This window comes from Neolamprologus multifasciatus, chromosome 6 (assembly GCF_963576455.1).
Source record: "Neolamprologus multifasciatus chromosome 6, fNeoMul1.2, whole genome shotgun sequence".
NCBI classification, from domain to species: Eukaryota; Metazoa; Chordata; class Actinopteri; order Cichliformes; family Cichlidae; genus Neolamprologus; species Neolamprologus multifasciatus.
In genome coordinates, this window is record NC_140444.1 from 10,392,936 (window position 1) to 10,417,908 (window position 24,973).

At 37.9% G+C, this 24,973-nt stretch overlaps 1 protein-coding gene across 1 annotated transcript; it reads left to right on the forward strand.

The window, feature by feature from the left end:
• The first annotated feature begins 16,598 nt into the window (after window positions 1-16,598).
• On the forward strand, window positions 16,599-24,100 carry LOC146516437 (uncharacterized). Its single transcript, XM_085163480.1, has 6 exons — window positions 16,599-16,752; window positions 20,293-20,358; window positions 21,820-21,960; window positions 22,110-22,163; window positions 22,306-22,456; window positions 23,191-24,100. Exons 1-6 carry the CDS (start codon window positions 16,665-16,667, stop codon window positions 23,294-23,296), a joined length of 606 nt encoding a protein of 201 aa, XP_085019606.1. The 5' UTR covers window positions 16,599-16,664; the 3' UTR covers window positions 23,297-24,100.
• The last annotated feature ends 873 nt before the right edge of the window (window positions 24,101-24,973 follow it).

Below are 24,973 nucleotides of genomic sequence, written 5' to 3' on the forward strand. Positions count from 1 at the left end.
CAGGTCCCCCCGTGTGGTTCTGGGATCTTTGCTCACCGTTCTCATGATCATTTTGACCCCACGGGATGAGATCTTGCGTGGAGCCCCAGATCGAGGGAGATTATCAGTGGTCTTGTATGTCTTCCATTTTCTGATGATTGCTCCCACAGTTGATTTTTTTCACACCAAACTGCTTGCCTATTGTAGATTCACTCTTCCCAGTCTGGTGCAGGTCTACAATTCTTTTCCTGGTGTCCTTCGAAAGCTCTTTGGTCTTGGCCATGGCGGAGTTTGGAGTCTGACTGGTTGAGGCTGTGGACAGGTGTCTTTTATACAGATGATGAGGTCAAACAGGTGCCATTCATACAGGTAACGAGTGGGGGACAGAAAAGCTTCTTACAGAAGACGTTACAGGTCTGTGAGAGCCAGGGATTTTCCTTGTTTGAGGTGACCAAATACTTATTTTCCACCCTGATTTACGAATAAATTCTTTACAAATCCTACCATGTGAATTCATGGATTTTTTTTTCACATTCTGTCTCTCACAGTTGAAGTGTACCTCTGGTGCAAATTACTGACCTCTGTCATCATTTTAAGTGGGGGAACTTGCACAATCGGTGGCTGACTAAATACTTTTTTGCCCCACTGTAGGTCATTGAGTCAAATAATGCCCTATCTAAAACTGACTTTCATGAACTCTGGGACAACACTGAAGTTTGCTACATTGGTACAGGCCACTACTAATTGGTTAGATGCAATTATGCCACTCTTTGTATAGGGAAACCACTCGTTGTATTGGTTGATCTCTTTCTTTTACACCTGAGAAGCATCAATTTGCAGGTTATTAGCTTGTGTTACAACTGTCTGACATTCTACACTCTCCTTCAAGCCAGAGCACAAAGTCCACCAGGTTATAATTGCCATCTGTAGAGGCTGAGCAGGCATGCCCGCTCTGCAGGAAGTTTAATTAACAAGCCTGTACTTATGAAGCACAGCCTAGCTCTAATTCACAACATGTACACAATGTGACCAGATGTTGTACCTTTTTTACACCACACACAACAGTTAAGGGTAGAAAGTTTGATTAGATATCTTAAAAGAAGCCACTTCCTAGTTTGAATGGTCCTTTGTCATTTTGTCTATTCCTGCTGAGTCCCATGAATCTTCAAAGCAAAAATACTTGCACAAAGGATACATCAGTGCATCCTCAATTATAGTCCCTCCAGACAGCCTTCTCTCTCATCTCTCCTCCACCACTTTAGGAATGGAGACATCCTTCAGTGTGGTATATTGAGACTGAAAAAAGTACCTCATCTTCCTGTTGGTGTGTGTTAGTCTGTTTTCCAGTTTACTTCCTGCTTTATTTAATATAATTTCATTTCATTTCTCACTGTTTTTATTCCCACCCTTCAGATGTGCTCTATTATTGCTCTGCCCACTATAAATATGTTGTTTGTAAGTTCTCCTGTAGTGTTTCCCACCTTGTAGCTTTCTCTGTTTTCTTCCCCTCTTGAGTACCTATGTTTGGTTTATTTAGTTAGTTTATTGGATTTTTCTGTCCATCTATCTATCAATTTTTCCTCTACTTATCCAGTTCAGGGTCTCAGGAGGACTAGAACCTATCTCAGCAGGCAGGAAGGATATACTCTGGAAGGGTTTTAAGGCTAATACAGAGAGACTGACAGCAGTTCATGCTCTTATTCACTTAATGTCAATAATTTAAACCTTTAAAATCCAATGCAAAAGAACTGTTGAATGTGTTCTTTATTTAGAAAAATACCCTAAATAAAACAGCATAACAACTAGTAAACAAACCTTGTCCTTGCGGTAATACTGCCTTTTTTTTTTAAATGTTACAGCAGATACTTGACCCAGCAGCAAAATACTAAGACTCTAAGAAAACTGGACTAATGATTTACACATGGGTGATCGTGGCTCAAGAGTTTGGAGTTTGCCTTGTAATCGGAAGATTGCCGGTTCGAGCCCCGGCTTGGACAGTCTCGGTCGTTGTGTCCTTAGGCAAGACACTTCACCCGTTGCCTGCCGGTGGTGGTCAGAGCGCCAGTGTTCGGCAGCCTTGCCTCTGTCAGTGCACCCCAGGGTGGCTGTGGCTACAATGTAGCTTGTCATCACCAGTGTGAGAATGGGTGCATGACTAGTAAAAGCGCTATACAAATACAGGCCATTTACAAGTTACTGATAGAAAAGATGGTGAGAAATACTTCTTATGGTTTCTCAGTCAACTGGAGACTAATTAAGTAACAGGAAAGGATGCTATGTTGCAGGAGGTGGAGATGTAACGGAGACTGGCAGGCAGTTTGAGGATTGAAATGTGGATAAGGATCTGGAAAAGCTTAAAATATAAGAAAAGCACACAAATGGAAAAACAAATAAGCACGACCTTTGAGTACAGCAAAGGCAAATAGACAAACATCCTGCAAATAGTAGAACTAATATGGGAAATGTTTGCCTGGTGAACCTTCACATTTTAACCATTTCCAGAATCACTAATGAGTGGATGACTTCAGCGATGTCAAAACTAACAAAACAACCCTTTTAGATTCGTCCGGTATATCTGAGAATAACATATGTTAAGTATTGGCACACAATAAATACTTTTTAGGTTTAATATATAGCATTGCATTATGAATTGCACTCACAAATAAACAGGAAGAGAGCAGGAATCGCTCAAAAAAGGTAACACCTATAATTTGTGAAACACAGCATCTGCTGATTAAAATGATGTGATGTTTTTAGAAGCTGCAGAAAAGCTACCGAACAACTGAACTTTCAAAATATGTAAATCACGGACAGTCTGTTACCAAAAATCACTTTCTCTCATGTCGGCAGAATTGGAAAAAACAACTGGACAAAAAGCAGGAATGATGAAGGCTTTTTAACATACAGCGTTTTGTACATAATTAGCATCACAGTAAGAACAGAAGGTGAAAATGTCATAAATTAGTGAAAGGGCTGCAAGAAATCAAAGCAATTTAAAAACCATTCATAACAAAATGGGTTTCATAGTTCTCTTATATTGGCTCCAGTCTCACATTACATTACATTACCATAATGGCATACCTCTTGGTGGAAATGATAAAACTGAACACCAGCCATCTGAAGAGAAGTTAATGAATGATAGCAAAACTGTAACTCACCCATAGCCATGGTGTCTCTCATCTCCTACCTTTTGTTTAGTCATTCTAAGCCTTATGCCTCCATGTTTACACAGTGGCCCATGTAACCAGACAAATACTCTCACAATGAGCCACTATGCAGCTTGAAAATTATTTCCTTCTAAGTAGCATCAAAATAAAAATAACACAATAGAAGCTCCTTGCCCTGCTGGCACTGTTAGCACAAGAGGGCCGAGTTGCTCTGTACGCTTGATTTGCTTGACCTTTTAGCTCTGCTTTTCTAATAACAAACAAACTTAGACACCCACACGAGCAAACACACAAAGCAGGAAAGGCAAATGACACACCGAACATCTCAGTATGTAACTGATAGTTTTGCAGCCAGTATTGTGCTCCATTAGGTTTCTGATAGGCTTTTTGACTGAAACATCTCAGAGAGAGATATGAATAATATAATATAAGATGGCGTGTTTAATATTAAACAAAGTGTGTTTGTATGTACGACATGTTGCGTATGGGTTTAACAACAGATTGAGATAAAGGAGTGATGAAATGACAATCCTTTGGTCTTTAATGTCTGGCAAACTGACTAAAAGATTATGAAAAGGTAAATACAAGTACACACAAAAACAAATGTGCACAGTTGTTCCTGATTTTACCTTTCTATCTAAGCTCCCTTTTAGACTTCCCCTTTCATTTTTATCTAAAAAAGTGGCACTCTGTCATCTTCCTAATACTCCCATCTATTTCTCTCTCGGTATCCCTTCCTTACCTCTCTTTGATTTCTCAATTCACAGCATTGTCATCTTGTCTTTTGCTATGAGCTTCTTCCTCTCCACACTTTCTGTGGCATTCACTTCTATACTTGGCAGCATGGAAGTTCCAGCTCCTGCCACAGAAAAAAACCCTCCCAATCATCAATAAGTGAACAGATGTTGTACGAAGTGACGGACACAAAGGGACTAACCCATATGGAAAAGAAATAGTAAAAACTTATATGACTTAACTCATGAAAGTGGCCACTTTCATGAGTTAAGTCATATAAGGCTTACATGATTTACTCATGAAAGTGGCCACTTTCTCATTACTTTCATATATTGTTTTAGTAAGTATCCAAAACATACAAGTTTCATTATATAATTTTTCAAGGGATCTTAGATCTGTTTTTACTCTTGTATGCTTTTATGGGAAGAGAGTGTGCAGTTGTCAGAGATGTGACAAAGAGAGCATATGAGTCATCTTCTGTGTGGTCTCATTTTTCTGCACGTCATGTAGGCTGATAGACAGGTAACATCGTCTATAGTTCACCTATCTGTCAATTAGTAGTTGTGCTGCTGTATTTTACTCACTGAAGCACCAGCATCATTTATTTTTAATGTGTTTGTCCTAATAAACTTTGAAACAGAATAGTGCATGTGATGGACAGACTGCACTGCAATTCCTGTTTTGTTTTAATTTTATGTCAGGCTGAATTTAAACAGCTTTAAAATGTCAAAATCAGCTTGTTTCACTTTGAGCAGGGGATTTCCTGATTACATATGGGACATGCAATTATCTCATTTAAATATATTATATATGATTAGGGTGGGTCTTTGGTGTAAACCACAGGAGTGGGGTAATCTGGTAGTGCTTCCGGATTTTGCAAAAATTTTCCAAATACCTCCAGATGACATTTTTTGAAGACTGATCTTTCTGTTAAATGATTAATTATGTTTGACATACAAGTCTTGCGGAGACAATGGGCTCTTTTCTGGGTTCAAATTCAAATTGAAGCAAAGCATAGTGATTACAAGCACTAGCAGTGAGTAAAACAAACAACACGTGTATATTAAAGTCAAACACAAAAAAGAACTAATGTCCTGTTCCTCATTACAGCTAGGATGTTTTGTGGTCTGCGATCTATAAATCACTAGATGACAAATATGGTTTTACAGATTATTCAATGACTGATGGTAAACTCCTTCCAAGAAAAAAAAAACTCTACAAATGTTTTGCTCTATGTAACATTTGTGTCGCCATTGAAATGGCTGCACTCACAGGACCTCTGGGCTTTGAATCCGGAAGAAATTTCTGTCCTAAAATTGATTAATGATGGTCCAGGGAACTCGGTGCACCATTACCCTTGATGGGCGTATTGCTGAGCACCAGAGTAAGTGCAGGGTTGGCACTGAGGTTTTCTGGATAAGAGGTGGTCTAATTTTGACCCCAAACATGACAGACATACTTTATAAGTAAGAAAACCACTGTTTTATTATACAGCAGAGACGTTTACCCAAACGATCACATCAGTTTTATTTTTTTTAAATCATGAAGGCTTTGGATACCTATCCTTCACGGATGTAGTGAAGGAAAGAATGTAGAGGGTTAGTGTGACAGAAGAGGATGTTAGGGATGGGAAGAGATGGAGACAGATTATCTACTGTGGTTATGGTGACCTCTAAAATGGCCAACTAAGAAGAGGAGAAGCGGGGGAGGTGGAAGCTTCTTCATCTAAGAGCATATGGGGAACAATGGCACTGAAAACATTTTAAAGTGGAGATAGAGAGAGAAAACAAGGTAGTACAGCAACTTAATTTAGTGATCCTGGCTTCCTAACAGCAGTTCATTGTCCCCATTGTGTTCCTATGTCCCCAAGCTTCTGGCAACACCACTTTTCAGCTGGCATCCTTATAACAAAAACATTAGATGAATGGGATAAATCTGTCACTTTTTGGTGTGACCAGACCTTTCAAAGTGATGAAACGTCATGTGTCTCAAAAAATAGAAAAGAGGAACTGAAGCTGAAACCTTTAAGTTTAGTGAAGAATTTCTTGTGCCTGTGAGAGTAACGGACGGATATACATATAAACTTATAACCTTGGACATTAAATCAGAAAGTAACTTGATTTTTTTTGTGTGCAATTATTAATAGAAGTTGTTCGCGTCACTGTGGTGTTTGCACTCTTTTGCAAGTTGTGAGATTATGCTGTGAGAAGGAGAGTGGGGAAGAGAAAGTCAGCCTGAAGCCTTTGCAGACACTGTTTATATTTGTGTTACGATGTATTCTTGCAGAATCGTGCCCTTGTTTGTTTAAAAGCCGAAGACCTCCTGTTGAGATTAGAAGTTTTTTTGTTCCAGACAGCGAGGTCTGCCAGGGAACAAAATGAGGAGCAGGTGTGTTGTGATATGAAAGGCCACGCTGTCGGTGGTCTGCACTTGTCACAGCATCAGCTTCTCTCTCTTCCCCCTGGAACCTCATAGCAATCTCTACTGGTCCTTTTACGTCTTTTCGCTGCTCTTCTCAGTCCTCTCCACTTTACCCGGCATCAAGCTGATCCTCCTTTCCTCTTTTCGTCATCTCATTCTCTGACAAGAATTGAATTGTTCATTTCCAGTAATGATAGCTTCCAAAAGGGTAATACAAAGTCTAAACATGCCAGCAAACACAGGCTCCTAATATATGATTCATAAACATTTCTCTCTACTTAAACTTAAGTAAAAACATGATTCAAAAATTAAATTAAATTAAATTAAATTAAATTAAATTAAATTAAATTAAATTAAATTAAATTAAATTAAATTAAATTAAATTAAATTACATTTTTTACTACAGTTTTCTACAGGTGCTTTACACTGTATGGTAAATGACCTCCAATGCTAACAATCATTTGATCCCCTATGAACAAGCACTTGGGGGTGGTGAGAAGGAAGAACTCGCTTTAAACAGGATGAGATCTCAAGCAGAACCAGGACCAGAACCAGGATTAAGTATGGGTAAGGCTGAGGGTGAGGGGGAAAAAAAGAGAAAAAAGGACAGCACAGAGAATAAACAGGCAAAAGACAAATTTTGGTAAAAATGCTCAGTGCATTATGGAAAGTCCCCTAGGAACCCGAAAATAGCTAGATAAGTAAGGACTGGTTCAAGAAACCACAGACTAAGCAGAATTAATACACTTTTTACTTTTTCCATACCAAAGTAGTGAATGAAAACAAGTTATATTTCATGTTTCCTTTCCTTGTGTACTGCAAAAACAATGATCAATAAGTAGTTTATGTTTTTCACAGTTGGTTTCTAAACACAAAGTGCTTTTTTGTTTCAACTGTATCCAAGCCAGGTATAGTTGAATCACACATCTATAATCCTGTAAAGCTGTTTAACCTATTTCATGTGAATTCATGCACATTAATAAGTCAGCAAAAATAATACATTTCAATTGCTTAGGTTAATTTACCGAGCAACAGAAAAATGCAAATCATTTGTAAAATACTGAAACATTGCAAATGGCTTGAAATATTTCAATATATTTTATTTAATGATTTTTTTTAATTAAGTGTTTAAGTTAACAGCAGTTATAACATGGAAGGCTACAACTACACAACAATAGACCATTAAACCATTAGTAATTAATTCACCTGCTCAGTCAGTCACTCCAGTCGTTCACAGCACAATATCTTTGCATTCTTTATATCAGAAAATATATAAGTGATTAGTAGATAGTACAAATACAACAAACATAATTATGTTTTTGTTTGCTTTACACATTGTCTAAACACAACAACAAGCTCTTAACCAATCGACTAAACATCATGCAATGCAACTAGATTCTAAGAGAGACAATTTAATCTAATTTGGCATATTGTCCAATTTTTTATACACCCCTGAAGCATGTTTTGTGTAATCACTCGATATCACTGTTCCTTTGTTGAAAGCAACATTATGAAAATGAATGATGTATTTAAAAAATAATCCAGAAAAATATCAGGATTCAATTTGAAATGAAAATATCTTTTACTGAGACGTTGTGTATGGTGCTAAGTTTTTTTATGGTTAAAGATTAATATTTTTGCTTGAAGTTAAAATTTTTATCGCTTTGAGCAAAAAACAGATTACATGAAAAAAGATAATTTATTTATGTTCAGAAGAAACTCATTCCTGCTTTTCTCTCTCTTGCAAATTCCCGGACAATTACTGGCCTGTTATTGCAGTTAATGTAATTTCACACTATTTTGTAAGCCGTAATGAGCCTCATATAATCTCTGTATTGAATTATTCCTTTCTATCACAGCCATCTCTTGTTTACAAACATTGTTGTCAATAACAGGAGTTTCCCTGCTTGGCATCTAACTGTGTTCATGCTGCAGAGTTGGAATAAGTACCTGATTAGATGGAATATGAAATCAGCCTGGTGTATGACCGCTAGACTGTGAAGCATGGCCTCATTGGAATGCACTGGATTACTTTCTCAGGATCAGCTGACTTAATTTGGTTTCTGTCTTCTGTCTCATTCAAAGGGCAATATTTATGCAATGATGTTTAAAGTGCGGTTCACCCAGGGTGTGAGAAGGTTGGTCTCGAGCCATGTTAATTGCCTCCCAGAGCTCGTCTGCGTCCACACGTACCCGGGTATTTTTGAAAACGCAGATTTTTCTATGCGTTTGCACCTTTCGTCCACATGTAAACGGCGTTTTCGGTCACTAAAAACTGAGATGAACGCCTGCCAGGGTGAATATTTTTCGAAAACTCAATTTTTGCATTTACTTGTGGACGAGAAAAACGGAGAAAACGCAGCGTCAAAGGTGTGCGCCTTTTTTGACGTCACACTGTGCGCCACGTTATTGTTTCGATGAAATGAATTTCTACAATACTGTTACTGTTACTTGTACTCTCTGCAGTGTTTAAATGCTTACATATACACACACAGTTACTGTCCCTCCACACATACGACTCGGTTCTGCTTCTATGCCCCAGCTTTGTTTACTATTTCCCACCGAGGCTTCTAGACTTCTGATTGGCCAACATTTCTACACGGTTAGGAATATATCTGTATTTACCTGTTGCTTTGGCATGTTCCTAGCAGCGTTTTCCTTCATTTCTGCCTTTATGTGTGGACCGGATTATTTTTTAAAACGGAAAAAAAAAACCAAAACATAAAAAAAACCCAAAACAAAAAAATCCACATACAGTTTCTACTGTAAGGTAAATTAACTTTAGCTTTGGAACTAGACTCTAACATGTTATTTTCATGGCTGAAGATGGACATTTTAAAATGGGAGCCTATCGAGATTGACTTACTTTTAGAGCCAGTCCCAAGAAATTGCAGTTTCTGGCTCTTCTGTAGCGGTTTAATTATTCAGCCCCCAGAGCATTTGACTTGACTCCCACTTATTTCCAACTGATTCTTACTCTCCTCTCTTCCTATACATCCCAAACTGCGGCATGCATGCCAAAAGAGTATGCCTGGGTGCCAGATATGTTTGACATGTACCAGAGTCAGATTAGACTTTGCGCTTGTTAGCCTGTTGGCCTAAGGCAATATTCATGGCTGCCTGCAGACTTTTTAAGAATTGCTGTAGCAGTTTCACTGATTAAAAGACAAAGAAGAATATTGTTTTTCTGCACATTTGATAGAAGAATGTTAACTTAAGGTGTGGTGCACTTAAGTGCACCACACACCAAAACTTATTTTATATTTCAGAGGTTTTATATTGAGAAAATTAATCCCTGACCCTTACAGGATACTTTGACTGACACTTTCTACAGAACCCTGGAGGGAGATTATATCAAGTTGAGGGTTTTTTTTTTTTGTTTTTTTTTTTTAGTTGAATGAACATAGATCCTATATCAGTAGCATCAGTCCAGTTCCACATGGCTGTATGTACAACCCAACACAGCAGAAAATTTCTAAACCATAATTTTTTTTCACAGACCTTTCCATCTGTCCATCTGCTATTAACCTCTTAAGCCCCAACGCCCCCTGATATGGGGGCAAAAAGCAGGAGATCAGGTAGGCTTGGGGCTTAAGAGGTTAATCATATTCTGAGCACAAGCCTATTTTTTATTGTTATTGTTATAATTATATTTCTATCATCTTGTTGTTGTATTTTGTATTCTTTATAACTTTCACTTAATCGACAACAGTAATTTGAGTGATTATCTAGCAGGTTCCAAGAAAAAAGTGCAGATTTGTTTGTATAGTAATTAAACTTGCTCTATGAAGTATGAAGTATGACTTATGGCTGAGTTTGTGCTAAACTAGGAAGTGTTTCCATATGTAGGATATAGTGAAAGAATCTGTAAACCAAAATGAATCTGGATGCCAGTTTGAACGTGATGGACTGCTGAGATGAAAACTTACATATAGTCATGTTCATTGCCTCTCAACAGTATTCAAAAGGAGGAATTTAATCATGTTCTGTAATTGTGTTTCTTTAAAAGTCATATATAGTCATATTCATTGTAATGTTAATCACTGACTACGGTCATCAGCTGTGCAGATAAAGATGGTTGTAAAAGTCACAGCCATGAGTGGCTCCAATGATCCGAGAAGTTGTGGGCTTCCTGTTCAGTGTAGATAAGAAAGAGGCTGCAACCTTGAAGCTCGAAAGAAAAAGTGAGTTTGTTATTTGAGGTAATACGTTTTCTGAAATTAAAAAAAGAAAACAGATGCTGAACTAATTCAAATAAGGTTATGTAACCACAATGAAATGAGGCAAAATAACAATTCAGTGCCATCTAAAGCTTTAAGAGGAGAATATGTATACATAGAGAACAAATAGTATGCAACATGAAAGGGGCCACTCATAGTGAGGAACCCACACAGAATTACTATCACACTAAACAAGAAGCATTTCAGCTTTTTTCAGCTCATACACAATATGTCACAATTTTGGTTCTGCTGTTGTCTGTGTTGTTTGTATTGCAGATCAAGAAGGAGTATGAACAAGTATAAACTGCAAAAGCTGCACCTTATTTCCGTAACGCAGTGCTCTACAAATATCCAGCTCTGCCACTTCTGCAATGCCAGACCTCTTCAGTCTAACCTTCAGGCTTTCTTCTTTTGCAGATTGCTGTTCTTCTTCAAACAATCATGTATTGCCTATATCTTGATTATTCTTGCATTTCCTCTCTCTGTCTGACTCCATCCTCTGACTTCCTTCAGTTTACTTGGTTTTTTTTTCTCTCAGCCATCACCAAAGCCTCCCTCACTGCTCTGCAGCCTCATCCGCACTCCATCATCCTTTGACACACAACTTTTCTTGTCTTTTCTGTGTCTACTCCTGCAATAAATAATTCAGGCCCATTTCATACAAATGAACATTTAGGAGCTTTGGAGTCAGATGTTCTCCTTAGGAACTGAAAACAGTGACTTCATTGTATAAATGAAACCGTTTCCATGTTTTAAATATAGGAACAAAACTTCTGAAGTGAGAGGTAGAGTTCACAGCAAGAGTTTCCTCATATATCTCATTTATTTGTCTTGTGGCTTCAGTGGAATGCTTTGATCATTTTTAACACTGTCATACTTAATTAAAAAGAAGTTCTATAATGAATCTGTTTTTTTCCAAGGTAAGGGGTAGCCTTCATTATCAGCTGATCCACATATTTTTGACACATTCTCTACGTGACAGTATGCAGCTGCAACATGGTGATGTGGATCCCCAAACTGTGTGGCAGAGCATCCAAACTGAAAGTAAATTCAAGTTAATAAGCAACTTTAGCTCACGTTCATTAAAGACCTATATAATGAATTGTTGATTCCATCTCTTTCCTGACATTTTGTGTCACTTCCATTCTCAACAAAGAAGAATATGTTTATCTTTATTTGCTGAAAGAAGACGGTTTTTATTTCACAAACACACTGTTAACCCTTCAACAAAATACAAACAAAACCTTACTGGTTAAAAAGTGATGACTAAAATATCATTTTGTGTCCATAATATTCAAGGTTTATTGATACAACACTGATGCATTGGTTGTAGCATCTTTTATTACTTACATTTCTTCTTGAGACACAAATCCCTTTGGGTTCTGCCAAATCAAACGTGTGGAGCTAGCCACTGTGTTGACCGAATAAGGGAGCAGCTGAAGGTAGCTTTATTCTGCAATATCTCAGCTATGACCTCTATATCTGTACTCTCTATACTGAGAGAAAAAAAGGATTTTTTTCTCACAGTGTCATTTTTAAATAACACAAAGCAACCTTAATGTGTGTCAGCCACAGTTTTTAGAAACCTACATTTGTTACCTGTCCTGTATGTCTTTGTACAATAGAAGGAAAGCCTCTTTGTGACCGTCCTAATGCCTAATCCATTGTTCCAACCTCTGATGTAACTGACACATCATGACTGCAGAAAATAGCTCACATAGAGGGCTCTGCAAACTCACAGAGGGATAGTTCAATTTTATCATGAGGACAAGAGAGAAAGAATCTCACCGCTCACTGTATTTCTATAAAAGAAACTTTTATAGAAATACGGGTGCAGGTGAAACTGTAACCATGCTCACTTTACCTAAAAGACTAGACACAAGTCATAGTGTACCCTGGCTTTCACCCTATGTCTCCATCCTCCCCCAAGATTCTGAGTTGAATAAGTGGTTAAGTGGTGAGTAATGTGTAAACAGGATTTTAGTGTAGTTAGTCAAGAGGAGGGTAGATGCATTGTAAGATAATATTTGGATTATTGCCCAATCTTTGTGGTCCTGTCTTGTAGCAGTGCCATTAATTAGTGTTTACAACAAGCTCATATAGTGCACAGCTTTAGGCAATCATGTTCTAATGTAAGTTATTGATCCATAAAGTATTTTCTCTTAGATGCAGTGGCGTAGGAGTCGTAAACAACATCAAGTGAAGACTGTCAATACAAACTGACAACACTGAATGTACTTAATTGTTTCACACCTGGGGTACTGGCCATGTTCCAGCAGCGTATCTCTTTGTCCACTGCTTCTACCAAGTGGACAGTAAGTAATATTGCATGGAGTAGATTTCAGTTATTTCTCTCAGCTGCAGGCTGTTCGCAACATTTTTATGGGAGCTACGATGCAAAACTTGCTTCAATTAGAATATAACATAAAAGTAAATGATGAAAATAATTTCTAATAAAGATCAGCAATGTGGATTTAATAATGATTACTTTCATTTCTATTCCTTCCCATTTCACTTAATTTACCTGACAACTTCAGTCTCTTTCACACACCTGTTTCACTTTTGCACGTGGTAGCCATTCGGGATTTTATGTCACTTTTCATTTCTCATCCTGCTGTGTTAGTTAAACTAACAACTTCATTCATCATTATAAAGTATTTGCTCTCTAAGGACGTCTTTTACAGTGATGGCTCTGCTGTTTGATAACTACCACACCAAAACTTTGAGCATTTGGTCAAATTTGTCAACATAACAAGCATGAGGATGCTTGTTATGTGTAATTTGTTGGACAAAGACACACTTTTTTTGTAGTTTTGCCTCTGTACACTACAATTAAAAATATAACCAATCAATATATAAAAGAAGTGCAATCTGTCAACTTTAGTTCAGAGAGAATTACAAAAATGTTTGTGTTAACAGCTCAGGTACTACAGCTATTATTATACACAGTCCCTTCCTCAGAATTAATTTGACAAACAAAACACTTTTAAATATAAGGATTATTTTTAATGGATGGAAATCCTGGGCAGCACGGTGGCACGGTGGTTAGCACTGCCTTGCCTCACAGCAAGAAGGTCCTGAGTTCAATTCCACCATCTGTGTGGAGTTTGCATGTTCTCCCCGTGTTTGCGTGGGTTCTCCCTGGGTACTCTGGCTTCCTCCCACCGCCCACGGACCTGCACTTTGTGGGGATAGGTTAATTAATCTAAATTGTCCATAGGTGTGAATGTGAGTGCAAATGGTTGTCTGTCTCTGTGTGTTAGCCCTGTTAGCCTGTGACAGACTGGCGACCTGTCCAGTGTGTACCCTGCCTCTCGCCCTATGACAGCTGGGATAGGCTCCTGCGCCCCCCGCGACCCTGAAAAGGATAAGCGGATGGATGAAAATCCTTTGAAGTCAATGACTTCCTGAAGACTAGAATCCATGAATATCACCAAGTGCTATGTTTTCTCTATTGAAAAGCTCTGTTAGGCCTTTACTGCAGCCACCTTCAGTTGTGTCATATTTGTGTATCTTTAGCATTCAGTTTTGTATTTAATAACTCAAATCAGGCGACTGGTCATTGAAGAATATCAAAGTTCTTTGTCTACAGAACCTCTTCGGCTGCTTTTACAGGATGCTTTATATTCCATCCTTCTGGTACAAGTACCTTGGTTACGTCTGTACAAAGAATTTATCAATTTTTACTACCACTACTACTACTACTAATAATAATAATGATACTAATAATAATGATAATGAATCTTCCTCTTAACCCCTGTGCTTGGTACCAGACTGTAACTTTGGTCCTGTTAGCTGTAGTACACTCATACCTCTATAGATCTGGTGCTTAGGCCCTATTTTTGTGCTGCCATGATCAGAGCTTCTGTGCTGTTCTTTAAGCAGGCTTTTTTTAGCCACTGGTAGGATATCTTGATACCAGCCATTTCCTCTATCTGTCAATGGTACAACCCATAAAGGGATGGGACATTGATTCGTGACAGTTCCTCCTCCTGTTCCTCTTCAGCGTCTGTCCTCAGCTGCCTTAGGAGCAGCCCATCTCCATGCGTTTCATTCTGGATTGTGCCCTCGTCACTTACTAATTCTTGCACTTCCTCTTTCCATTTCTTACTGATGGGGAGTATTTACTGATTGCTTGGATCTTATTCCTGATGTTCAGTGGATTCTTCAACGCCTGTTCTACCTTCTGGAGGTATTTGGTTGTGGCGGGCCTCTGTGCATCCTTACCATGGTTTCTGTTGATATGTGGGATACACAGGCACCAGTGTCGGGAAGGTTACTTTTAAAATGTATTCCATTACAGAATACAGAATACATGCCCTAAAATGTATTCTGTAACGTATTCCGTTACGTTACTCAATGAGAGTAACGTATTCTGAATACTTTGGATTACTTAACATATTATCATGCATTTTACAACTACATGAATGTACTATTGCTGTGATTTATTACTGTTACTGAAGGTCCGCGGCTCCGAACCGTAGTAAAGGTACAGTCGAGTCTCAATAGCTTACTTACAACTGGGCTCGTCAGGCACTCTTCTTGGCTGCAGTGGTTATTATTATATTTACATGCTTCCAGTTCCCGTTTTTGCTCGATGACAAATCGTACTTTTCGACTCTCCTTTTTCTCCCTCCTCGCGCTCACAGACACATAACGAGTATGGTAGTCCATTCTCCCTGCAGCACGGACTACACTGCCCATGATGCTACATTCTGCATTCTGAATTCATACACACGAAACGGTTTGACCGGTTTCGTGTGTGTGCGCATGCGCGTTCAGGTGTGCTCGGGGGGCATGCTAGTTCATGTGTGGAAACACACAGGGCGTCAGAGGGGTTATATGAGTTTATGTGTTTTTAACTGGGTTTTAATTTAATCAAACCATACGGTTTTTTAATTAAACAATTTTTATCACTTAGGTGTATCTCAACATTCAGTTATGCAGACATATGTGTTCTTAAAAGTAATTCTGTGTTTTGCGGGCAGAGTGGAAGCTGTTTTGGTTCACAGTGCACCTTAACAAAGAGGGGATGCTTTTTATTTACATCTAGTCAAAAGTGTTGGTAATAGTGTTTTACTCACACTAATTTTGTGATTCTGACAATATCTCAGCTTGCAGTGATGCATGCATTTTATTTTAAAAACGGCACAAATGGGAATTTCTTCTGAATGGGTAATGTCAGCATCTTCACAAGTGTTTCATTTAATCAAACCCCTAGTTTTAATTTAACTAGTTTTTACACATCTACTGGGGTTTCTTTCCAGGGTTGATGCGATCATTTTATTTAAAAATCGGGATTTCGGAATGTTGAACTAAGAGTGAGACAAAGCCAGCTAGTTTTTAACACAGTAAATGGTCACAAATAACATTCAGTCCTTTAGAAAACAAATGCTATAAGCAGGCAGTATCGCTCTTTCAAACTAATTGTGTTTTAATCACACTCATTTTGTGATTCTGATGTCTCCTCATGCAGCGATGCAAGCATTTTATTTATTTAAAAATGGATCAAACGGGCATTTCTTCTGTAAGGGGTTTCATGGTTTCAGAGTAGTTTTTAACACAACACATGGTCGCATATAACATTCAGCTCTTTAGAAAATAAACGCTGCAGTGATACTTCTAAAACCAGTCGACCAGACCCGCTCTGTCTTTTCAACAGCTGGCTAATTGTTTGAATTTGTTCAGGATTACAAAAGCCCACCGTGGGTATCATTTAATTGTTGGGATTCCTTAGGCCTTAGGAAAAGGTAAAAGCCGGCAGGTGTACCAGTCGAGCAAGGCCGGGACCCAACCTATTGTTTAAAGTGGTCGGTATTCGGCTCTTTTTGTAATTCCTTGACAAGGTAAAAGCCCCGCAGATGTACCAGTCGAGCAAGGTCTCGCCTATTTTCTGAAGTAGCCAGCAACAGCGGTCCCTTAGGCCTATCTTGGCCAGTTACACCGGATCTCAGCAACTGCGTGCCCCCACCCTCATTGTTTTAAACTTGCACAGCAAGGTGATGCCCCCCCCCCCCCCCCCCATCTATTGTTTTGGAAGCACCCGTTCCTATATGAAGCATTCCTGAGAGCGTGAGACCCTTGCCATTTCGCGTCAGGACCAGCGCCGGTGCAGACCATTTTCTACCCACACAGAGCGTTTATGACCAGCCGGCGCTGCTTATGCATAAGAGAAAAGCGACAATACAGCGAGGTTCTCTGCTCCAAGACATCTGAGGTCCTTTCACACGGTAAGCATGTGTGTTATAGCCAGCGCTTCATAAATGTCTGTCTGGCAGAGCAGATTATTCAAACTGTTTTTAAAACGTGACTCATTTATTGTCCAAAAAACATTTAATTTGCTAAGTTACTGATTTAAAAATATATATTTTTGAATTTTTTGCTGGATGTCAAACATATAATAGACTCTTGAGTATATTTATATAGCAAAATTCACAGTGGTATAACCATGTTAAATAAAAGATGCCCAAGTGTGCACCAATGCACTCTAATGTAAGCCTTTGAAATGTATGTTGATAAGTACATGAAGCGTACATCTACCTCTATAGTTGAAAAGAGTCTGTATCCATACTTTGTGGATCTGCTGATTTGTTTTTAATGTGGCACTTTTTTCACCAACCGCAGATGATGAAATCCTCTTTATTTGAGAAAGTGTCCCTAAGCTGTGGCTACTCATATTTACTGAGTTCCCTAGCCACTTCTTTACTATGTCAGCAAACCTTCTGAACAGGAAAGGTATCGTAGATTTAAAGACACATCTTCATTGAAGCAAAGGCAAAAAATTGGAATGAATTTTATGTGGCTGTTCATATTAATTCCATCAAAGAGTGAAAATCCAAAAGCTGCTGCAATCTTTTGTATTAATGATCTCTCTCTCTCCCTGTGTGTGTGTGTGAATGCCTTAGAAGTCAAAGTATACATTAACCATACTTACAAAAACATTTTTAATTTCATTTAGAACTGAGATTCTAAGTTGTAAGCAGAAATCTTAGGCTCAACCAGGAGTATGTTTCCCCATTTTCACAATGCTGAGGCATCAAATCCATGATCCAACAGATGGTTTTTCACACGTGGGCGAGAAGGGCAAGCCACCCCTTACTTACACAGTATCAGCTTGACATCTCAGTTATAAATGGAATTCAAAATGTTTTTGGAAGTATGACTAATGTATAATCTGACTTCTAAGGTACGCATGCCAAGGCCTAGAAGACAAGGGGACAGTTTACTTTGTGCTATAAAAACACAAACCTTAATCTTTGATCTTCCAACTTTATCTTTCTGTTCTGGTTTTAGAGTCTCTGTTTATTGAGTCGTACTTTGGGAATCAGCCTGTTGTGAGACAAGGGTATGCTGGGAGAGAATATGGCATTATACAAGCAGAGTGTTTTGGCTGTATCAGTAGATCTAAGAAATACACCTGTTATTGGTTATTAAAAAGAGTTAGCTGTGGTGCAGGTTTCATTTATAATTGTTGCATGAACTGTTAAAGAATTACAGACAGCTTTATACCAATAGTGCAGGCATTTTTTTTTTACTTAAGTAGAAGTATAGCTGCTAGTGTCAGAAATACTCAAGTAAAAGTTTGATAATGTATGGGCTCAGAAATGTGCTCAAGGTAAGAAAGTCAAAGTAGTAACCTAGCTGAATATTGTCCTGTAATAAAATAATATTAGTAGGTGAGACTACAAACTTAGTCTGGTGGTGAACAGGCACAAGAGGGTCAGAGGCACATTTGGCAGCCAGGGTTAGAGTTCAGAGACCCCGAGCCTGGTGGTTGGGCTAGCAACATGGTCTGGTGAAAGAGTCTAACATCCATGCATTACATGGTGTTGCGGCTGATAAAAAACAAAACAAACAAACAAACAAACAAACAAAAAGCCTATAAACTAACCCCCTTGTTTAGAGGTGATTGTCAGTTTGCTGGGTTTTTTAGAGACGCTGAGAGTGAGAAAGATCATGTTCTACATTACTTTAAAAGTGATTTTCAGAGCTGTTGATGTATGAAACACTGTCCATAGAAGCATGGATCAACTCTGTAGCAAATGAAATGTTTTTTGGACAACAAATGAGCCACATTTTAAGAACAGTTTGAATAATCTGCACTGCCAGACAGACATTTATGAAGCGCTGGCTATAACACACAGCCTGGTCCTGACGCGAAATGGCAAGGGTCTCACGCTCTCAGGAACGCTTCATATAGGACCGGGTGCTTCTAAAACAATAGATGGGGTGCCTATAAGTCTGGGGGGGGGGGGGGCATACACCTGCAGGGCATCACCTTGCTGTGCAAGTTTAAAACAATGAGGGTGGGGGCACACAGTTGCTGAGATCCGGTGTAACTGGTAAGATAGGCCTAAGGGACCGCTGTTGCTGGCTACTTCAGAAAATAGGCAAGACCTTGCTCGACTGGTACACCTGCCGGCTTTTACCTTGTCCTAAGGAATCCCAACAATTAAATGATACCCACGGTGGGCTTTTGTAATCCTGAACAAATTCAAACAATTAGCCAGCTGTTGAAAAGACAGAGCGGGTCTGGTCGACTGGTTTTAGAAGTATCACTGCAGCGTTTATTTTCTAAAGAGCTGAATGTTATTTGCGACCATGTGTTGTGTTAAAACTACTCTGAAACCATGAAATCCCTTACAGAAGAAATGCCCGTTTGATCCGTTTTTAAATAAATAAAATGCTTGCATCGCTGCATGAGGTGACATCAGAATCTCAAAATGAGTGTGATTAAAACACAATTAGTTTGAAAGAGCGATACTGCCTGCTTATAGCATTTGTTTTCTAATGGACTGAATGTTATTTGTGACCATTTACTGTGTTAAAAACTAGCTGTCTTTGTCTCACTCTTAGTTCAACATTCCGAAATCCCGATTTTTAAATAAAATGATCGCATCAACCCTGGAAAGAAACCCCAGTAGATGTGTAAAAACTAGTTAAATTAAAACTAGGGGTTTGATTAAATGAAACGCTTGTGAAGATGCTGACATTATCCATTCAGAAGAAATTCCCACTTGTGCCGTTTTTAAAATAAAATGCATGCATCACTGCAAGCTGAGATATTGTCAGAATCACAAAATTAGTGTGAGTAAAACACTATTACCAACACTTTTGACTAGATGTAAATAAAAAGCATCCCCTCTTTGTTAAGGTGCACTGTGAAGCAAAACAGCTTCCACTCCGCCCGCAAAACAAAGAATTGCTTTTAAGAACACATATGTCTGCATAACTGAATGTTGAGATACACCTAAGTGATAAAAATTGTTTAATTAAAAAACCCTATGGTTTGATTAAATTAAAACCTAGTTAAAAACACAAACTCATATAACCCCTCTGACGCCCTGTGTGTTTCCACACATGAACTAGCATGCCCCCCGAGCACACCTGAACGCAGTCCCACTATTTTCCTTTTTTTTTTTTTTTGTCATTTTCATTCTTTTTTTTAAATATCTTCCTGGAAACCTAGAAGATGTCCAAATCTCCTGTAATGCTAAGAATACTTGTTGTTAACCACCATTAATATTTAAACAGAAGCTGTTATTATTTATTATTTAAGATGAATTCTCCCTGCTTACCTGTAAATGAATATGCTCCCTGTATAAAAATACCGGAAAACCAAACTTGATATCTTCAAAAAGCTGGAAACAATGTGCGAATGTTTCATGCTTTATGTGTGTGTGCGCATTGTTGAATATGTAAACAGAAATACCTGTCTACTCACATTGTTGCTCCACCTTCTTTTTGTAACATTTATTTGTTCATCTCAGTAACTCTCAGCAGAGAAAGAAGCAGGATCCCGTTGGCTCACTTAAACGTCTCACTAATTAATCAAGGTAAGGACCGTCTGATCTCTTCTGAAATTATGAAAATACAGAAAGAAAAAAGAAACAAACAATAAAAAACGGTGCTAATACAATATGAAACAAAAGGTTTCTTGCTGGAATAATATAAATAACAAACAGAACAAAATTAAATAAGTTTAATATAAAGATAACAAGTAAAAGATCATTCTGTTTGTTATATATGAAAAAACTGATCCAAAGTCCATGCATGGTGGCTTTCTTTGTTTTTGAAAAAAAAAAAAGACAGCGAAAATGGAAGAATAAAAATGAATAAAATGTAAAAAGTAAACACAATTACACAAGTGCAGTTTTATACTTTGCTGTGATTTATACAACCATTTAACATCTGGTGATGGGATGTGTGTTTATACCACTTTTAAAAAGGCACTGGCTCCTTGCATAGGAAAGTTTTAACGTTTTACATTTTTATCAACTCACTGACAGGTTAAATAAGATCTGTTTCGGTGGTGTACACTTTTACATTTAGTTCTTTGTAGGAGGCCCATTTTAGCAAGTGCATTTTCTGGATTGCAGGGATGCCAAAATGGCACAATAGGTGCAGTTATGAAAACATATGCAAATAACACCCTGATCTCTGTGACCTAAAAGATTTAGGATTTGATTTAGGAAAACACATGGTAAGAATAAATACAAGTCAAACAATTATGTTTGGTGATTTCATAAATGTATTTAATTTAAATATATACTCATAAGAAATAATTCTTTGGGGATGTTGAAAAAGTTTTTGAATTATAAATGTAATTAGCATAAAAGTTAATTTGTATCTTTGGAAACAATAGTTTGACAAAGAAAAAGGAAACGTAATATGTCAATAATTTACATGCAATGTAAAAAACAGAGTGGGAGATGAATTATACATTATCACCATTTCATGCTACCATGATGATGGTTTTCGTCATCTTGCCTGCCAAAGCATGACTGACTTTTGTTTTTTCAGTGATAAAAAACTACTGCATTCCATGCAGGTGGTGTATTAGTTATGCATACACATCTGAATGAAAAGGATTGTTGTAAAACAGGTGCATTGTGTTTCACCTTTTACTTTTGATTACAACCAGAAGAATTCAAGTCACTGATTCTATCTCAGCTGTCATTGGGCAAGAGGGAGGGCACTTCCTGGACACGCTGCCAATCTAAAGCAGGATCGGTGCATAGAGACAGAAAACCATTTATGCTCATATTCATACGGCCTGTTTAGAATCATCATGTCCTTTGTCTGGAGAGAACAAAGACACGGGGAGAAGATACACATTCCACACAGAAAGGCCCAAAGCTGAATACGAACCCAGGAGCTTTTTGCTATGATATAATTCACTGCTTTACAATATTTCAACCTTGTTGCCAAGTTTTCACTCTTCACTCTATTTCATTTTCAGATTACAAAGCTTAACTGTACTTTCTATTTAATTTCCCCCCTCCCCCTATAAACAGACACTATGGAGGTACCCAATACAGGTTTCCCAACACCACCGTACCCCGGTCCCCCTTTGGACTACAACTCTGTTCAGCCTGTTGTCCAGCCTGTGGTTCAGCCAGTTGTCCAACCTGTTGTCCAGCCAGCTGTTCAGATTGGTGAGAGATCAGAAGCTACCAGTCATTTTATTTAAATAGTTCGCCTGTATTGCTCTTTTATGATTTGCCACTTTAGTCGGTGTGGTTGAAGATTTTCTTCAGCTTTTGTTAAGATTGTTTAAAGTTAAATATCTTTTCTTTATGTCCAGTTCAACAGCCTGCATACCAATACAATGCACTACAACCTCAGGTTGTGCAGCCAGGTGAGTGTCTTTCTTCAGTTCAATATGAATTTGCAAAATTAAGCAAAAACTGAGATAGTTCCAAATCCAGTCTTCATGTTTTAGTGAGGAAGTATTATTGTTATTAAAGTCATCAGAAGAGTGTGCTTTGTTGTTTTTGCAGTGAGTCAGGTGGTGGTGATGCAGAGTCATCTCCCAAAAGATGTTCCTGGACAGATGAAGTGTCCTCATTGCCAAACCGATGTTGTGACTAAAACAGAGTACAAAATTGGGATCCTCACCTGGTTAATTTTTGCCGTATTACTACTTGTAGGGTGAGTTAAAAACCCCAGCACACATGACCAAAATAAAACCTCATACACGCTCCAAAACGTCATACAGGAGTGGTTACTCAGCAACACATAAATATATTATAAATATTCTAGTAAAACCGAGACAGTGAAAAGCAAACAGATTACATTCAGATGTTTCTACAGAGTGTGATGCACCTCAAATCCATTCAGGTCTACAGAAAGCTTTTAAAATTAAACAAAACAGAATTTGGTCTATGCTGAAGTTACCTTTTTTAGTAAACTAATTAAATTTAGGACCCAAAATGGAATATGTGTACAAAGAAAATATTCCATTGTGTCAATTCCTGTTGTTCTTGCTATATAAATATAAATGGTGTAATATATATTTGAAAAGTAAAAAGCAAAGGGATTACCAGCAACCGTGTTACTGTTGCTGAAAACACCGACGAAAATTACTTAATATTATCACTACAAACAAAACAACAAATCGTTGGCAATATGGTGACAATGCAAGACAAAGTGAGGATTGCTATTGAAGTCAGTCTTCTTCTCACTGCATGTCCATTAGTTCTGGTAAGCAACTAAAATAACAGATCTGTGAGTTCAAGATGTAGACTTGTTTCTCGACTCTGCCTAATCTTTAACAAACATGCAGCATAACTGATCATTCACATGAGGAACTTAAGCTTTATGTTAAACCTGTGTAATATGTGATGTGATCATTATTTTGATGCCATTTTGTTGGTTCAAACCAGCTGCTGGCCTTGCTATGTGATCCCCTTCTTCGTCAAAGAATGCAAAGATGTGGAGCATTCCTGCCCCACCTGTAACAGCGTAATCCACATCCATAAGCTCCTATGAAGCAGAACTACAGTTTACCTTCTACTGGACCAACAGCAGCAAGGCATCTCTGTACAAGCCGATATTATTTTTAACACTATGCTTACCCTGTGTGTTAAATATGTTTTACCTGTATATGTACTGAACATACTGATAAAAGCTGTACATATCAGCAGTAAAAGAGCTTTCTTGTTTTCCAGATGATTACTTGAATCATGTTAAAAAATCTAAGTTAATTATCAGGATAGCTTTTATTTGTTTTTTTAAACTTGTAGTGAGTGGTGTGGTCTTGGTATGAAATACCTCAGCGATGAAGTGAAATGAAGGATAATATGTATTAAATGAACTCTAGGGGATTTTTTTTTTTTTTTTTTAAATATTCCTACGAGTGAAATTTGTATATTTTTCCACCTAAAGTTATTCTCTTGATTTTCTTTTTGATGACATATTGAATGTTTTTAATCAAATTCATATTAATTTAATATAAAAAGACAGCAAAACCGATAACAATACAACTGAAGATAACATGTCAATATTGACCAGTGATCATTGTTTGCACCAATATTTTGGTCTTTTAAAAACACTGGACACTTTTCATGCAACATTACCTTTTTAAATAAAAAATAAATGTATTGTCACCCAATAGTTATTACCTAAATCACTCATACAGTTTCTCTTGGCTTAATTCTGTTTACATTTAAGTCTTTTTAATTACAATAATAATTCACTGTTTGTAAGATGGAATCATGATCTACAAGAAAATAAATGTTTAATTATCAGTGAAGTGCAACATTTCTTGACTGTATAACTGAAGACTGCAATAGAGTTTAAGTCAATAAATATTCCTTATATAAGAAAACAGGTAAAACAGGTAAGTAGTCAGTTAAACAAAAAATGGGTGAGAGGTATATTTTGAGCTGCACAGACGGTGGCCAACATATTTTTTTTGCTTACCTTTAATAAGGCCGGTCGCGTAGACTCCCCGTGATCGCCGTTTATGCGAGTGGTAATGCAAGCCGATGGTGTTCTAGGGTTCAAATAGTGAGTTCGCACGCGCTTTGAAAGGTCACGTGAACTGCATTATTTTTGTTTGTGTTTTTTTGTTATTGTGCAACACTGTAGGCTGCCTGGAAGTGGCCATAAATGTCTATATATATATTGTAGGAATACAGCTGGAAATAGGCTGAGGAAAAAAGAGTGTGTTGGGAAAAGAAATAATAAAGGGATGACTATTATGCCTAGTGGGAGGGGCAATAGGGTATAAAAGGAGGCTGTCAGGGCCTACATGGGCAGTCTGTGAGATGTTACAGTGAGGGTAACATGCAGACTGGCTCACCTGCTTGTGTTTTGTATATAGCTGTTTGTTTTGTGTTGAATTAAGTTAGTTGTTTATTCTCTTTGTAAATAATCTTTTGTGCACCTGGGAGGCCGGCAGAATAAACTATCCACACTGAATGCTTACTGACTACGCCCGTATTTGTTCGGGAGAAGCCTAGGAGAGGACCCTGCGACAATTGACATTGGTCCCGGAGTGCCACATAATCTTCAAATAAAAAAGTCAGTTTATAAAGCTGGTGGGTCAGAGTACATCCAAAACAATTCATGTTTCTGGACTCAGTCACACTAGATTAAATGGTAAATGGCCTGTATTTGTATAGCGCTTTTACTAGTCCCGCCTAGGGACCCCAAAGCGCTTTT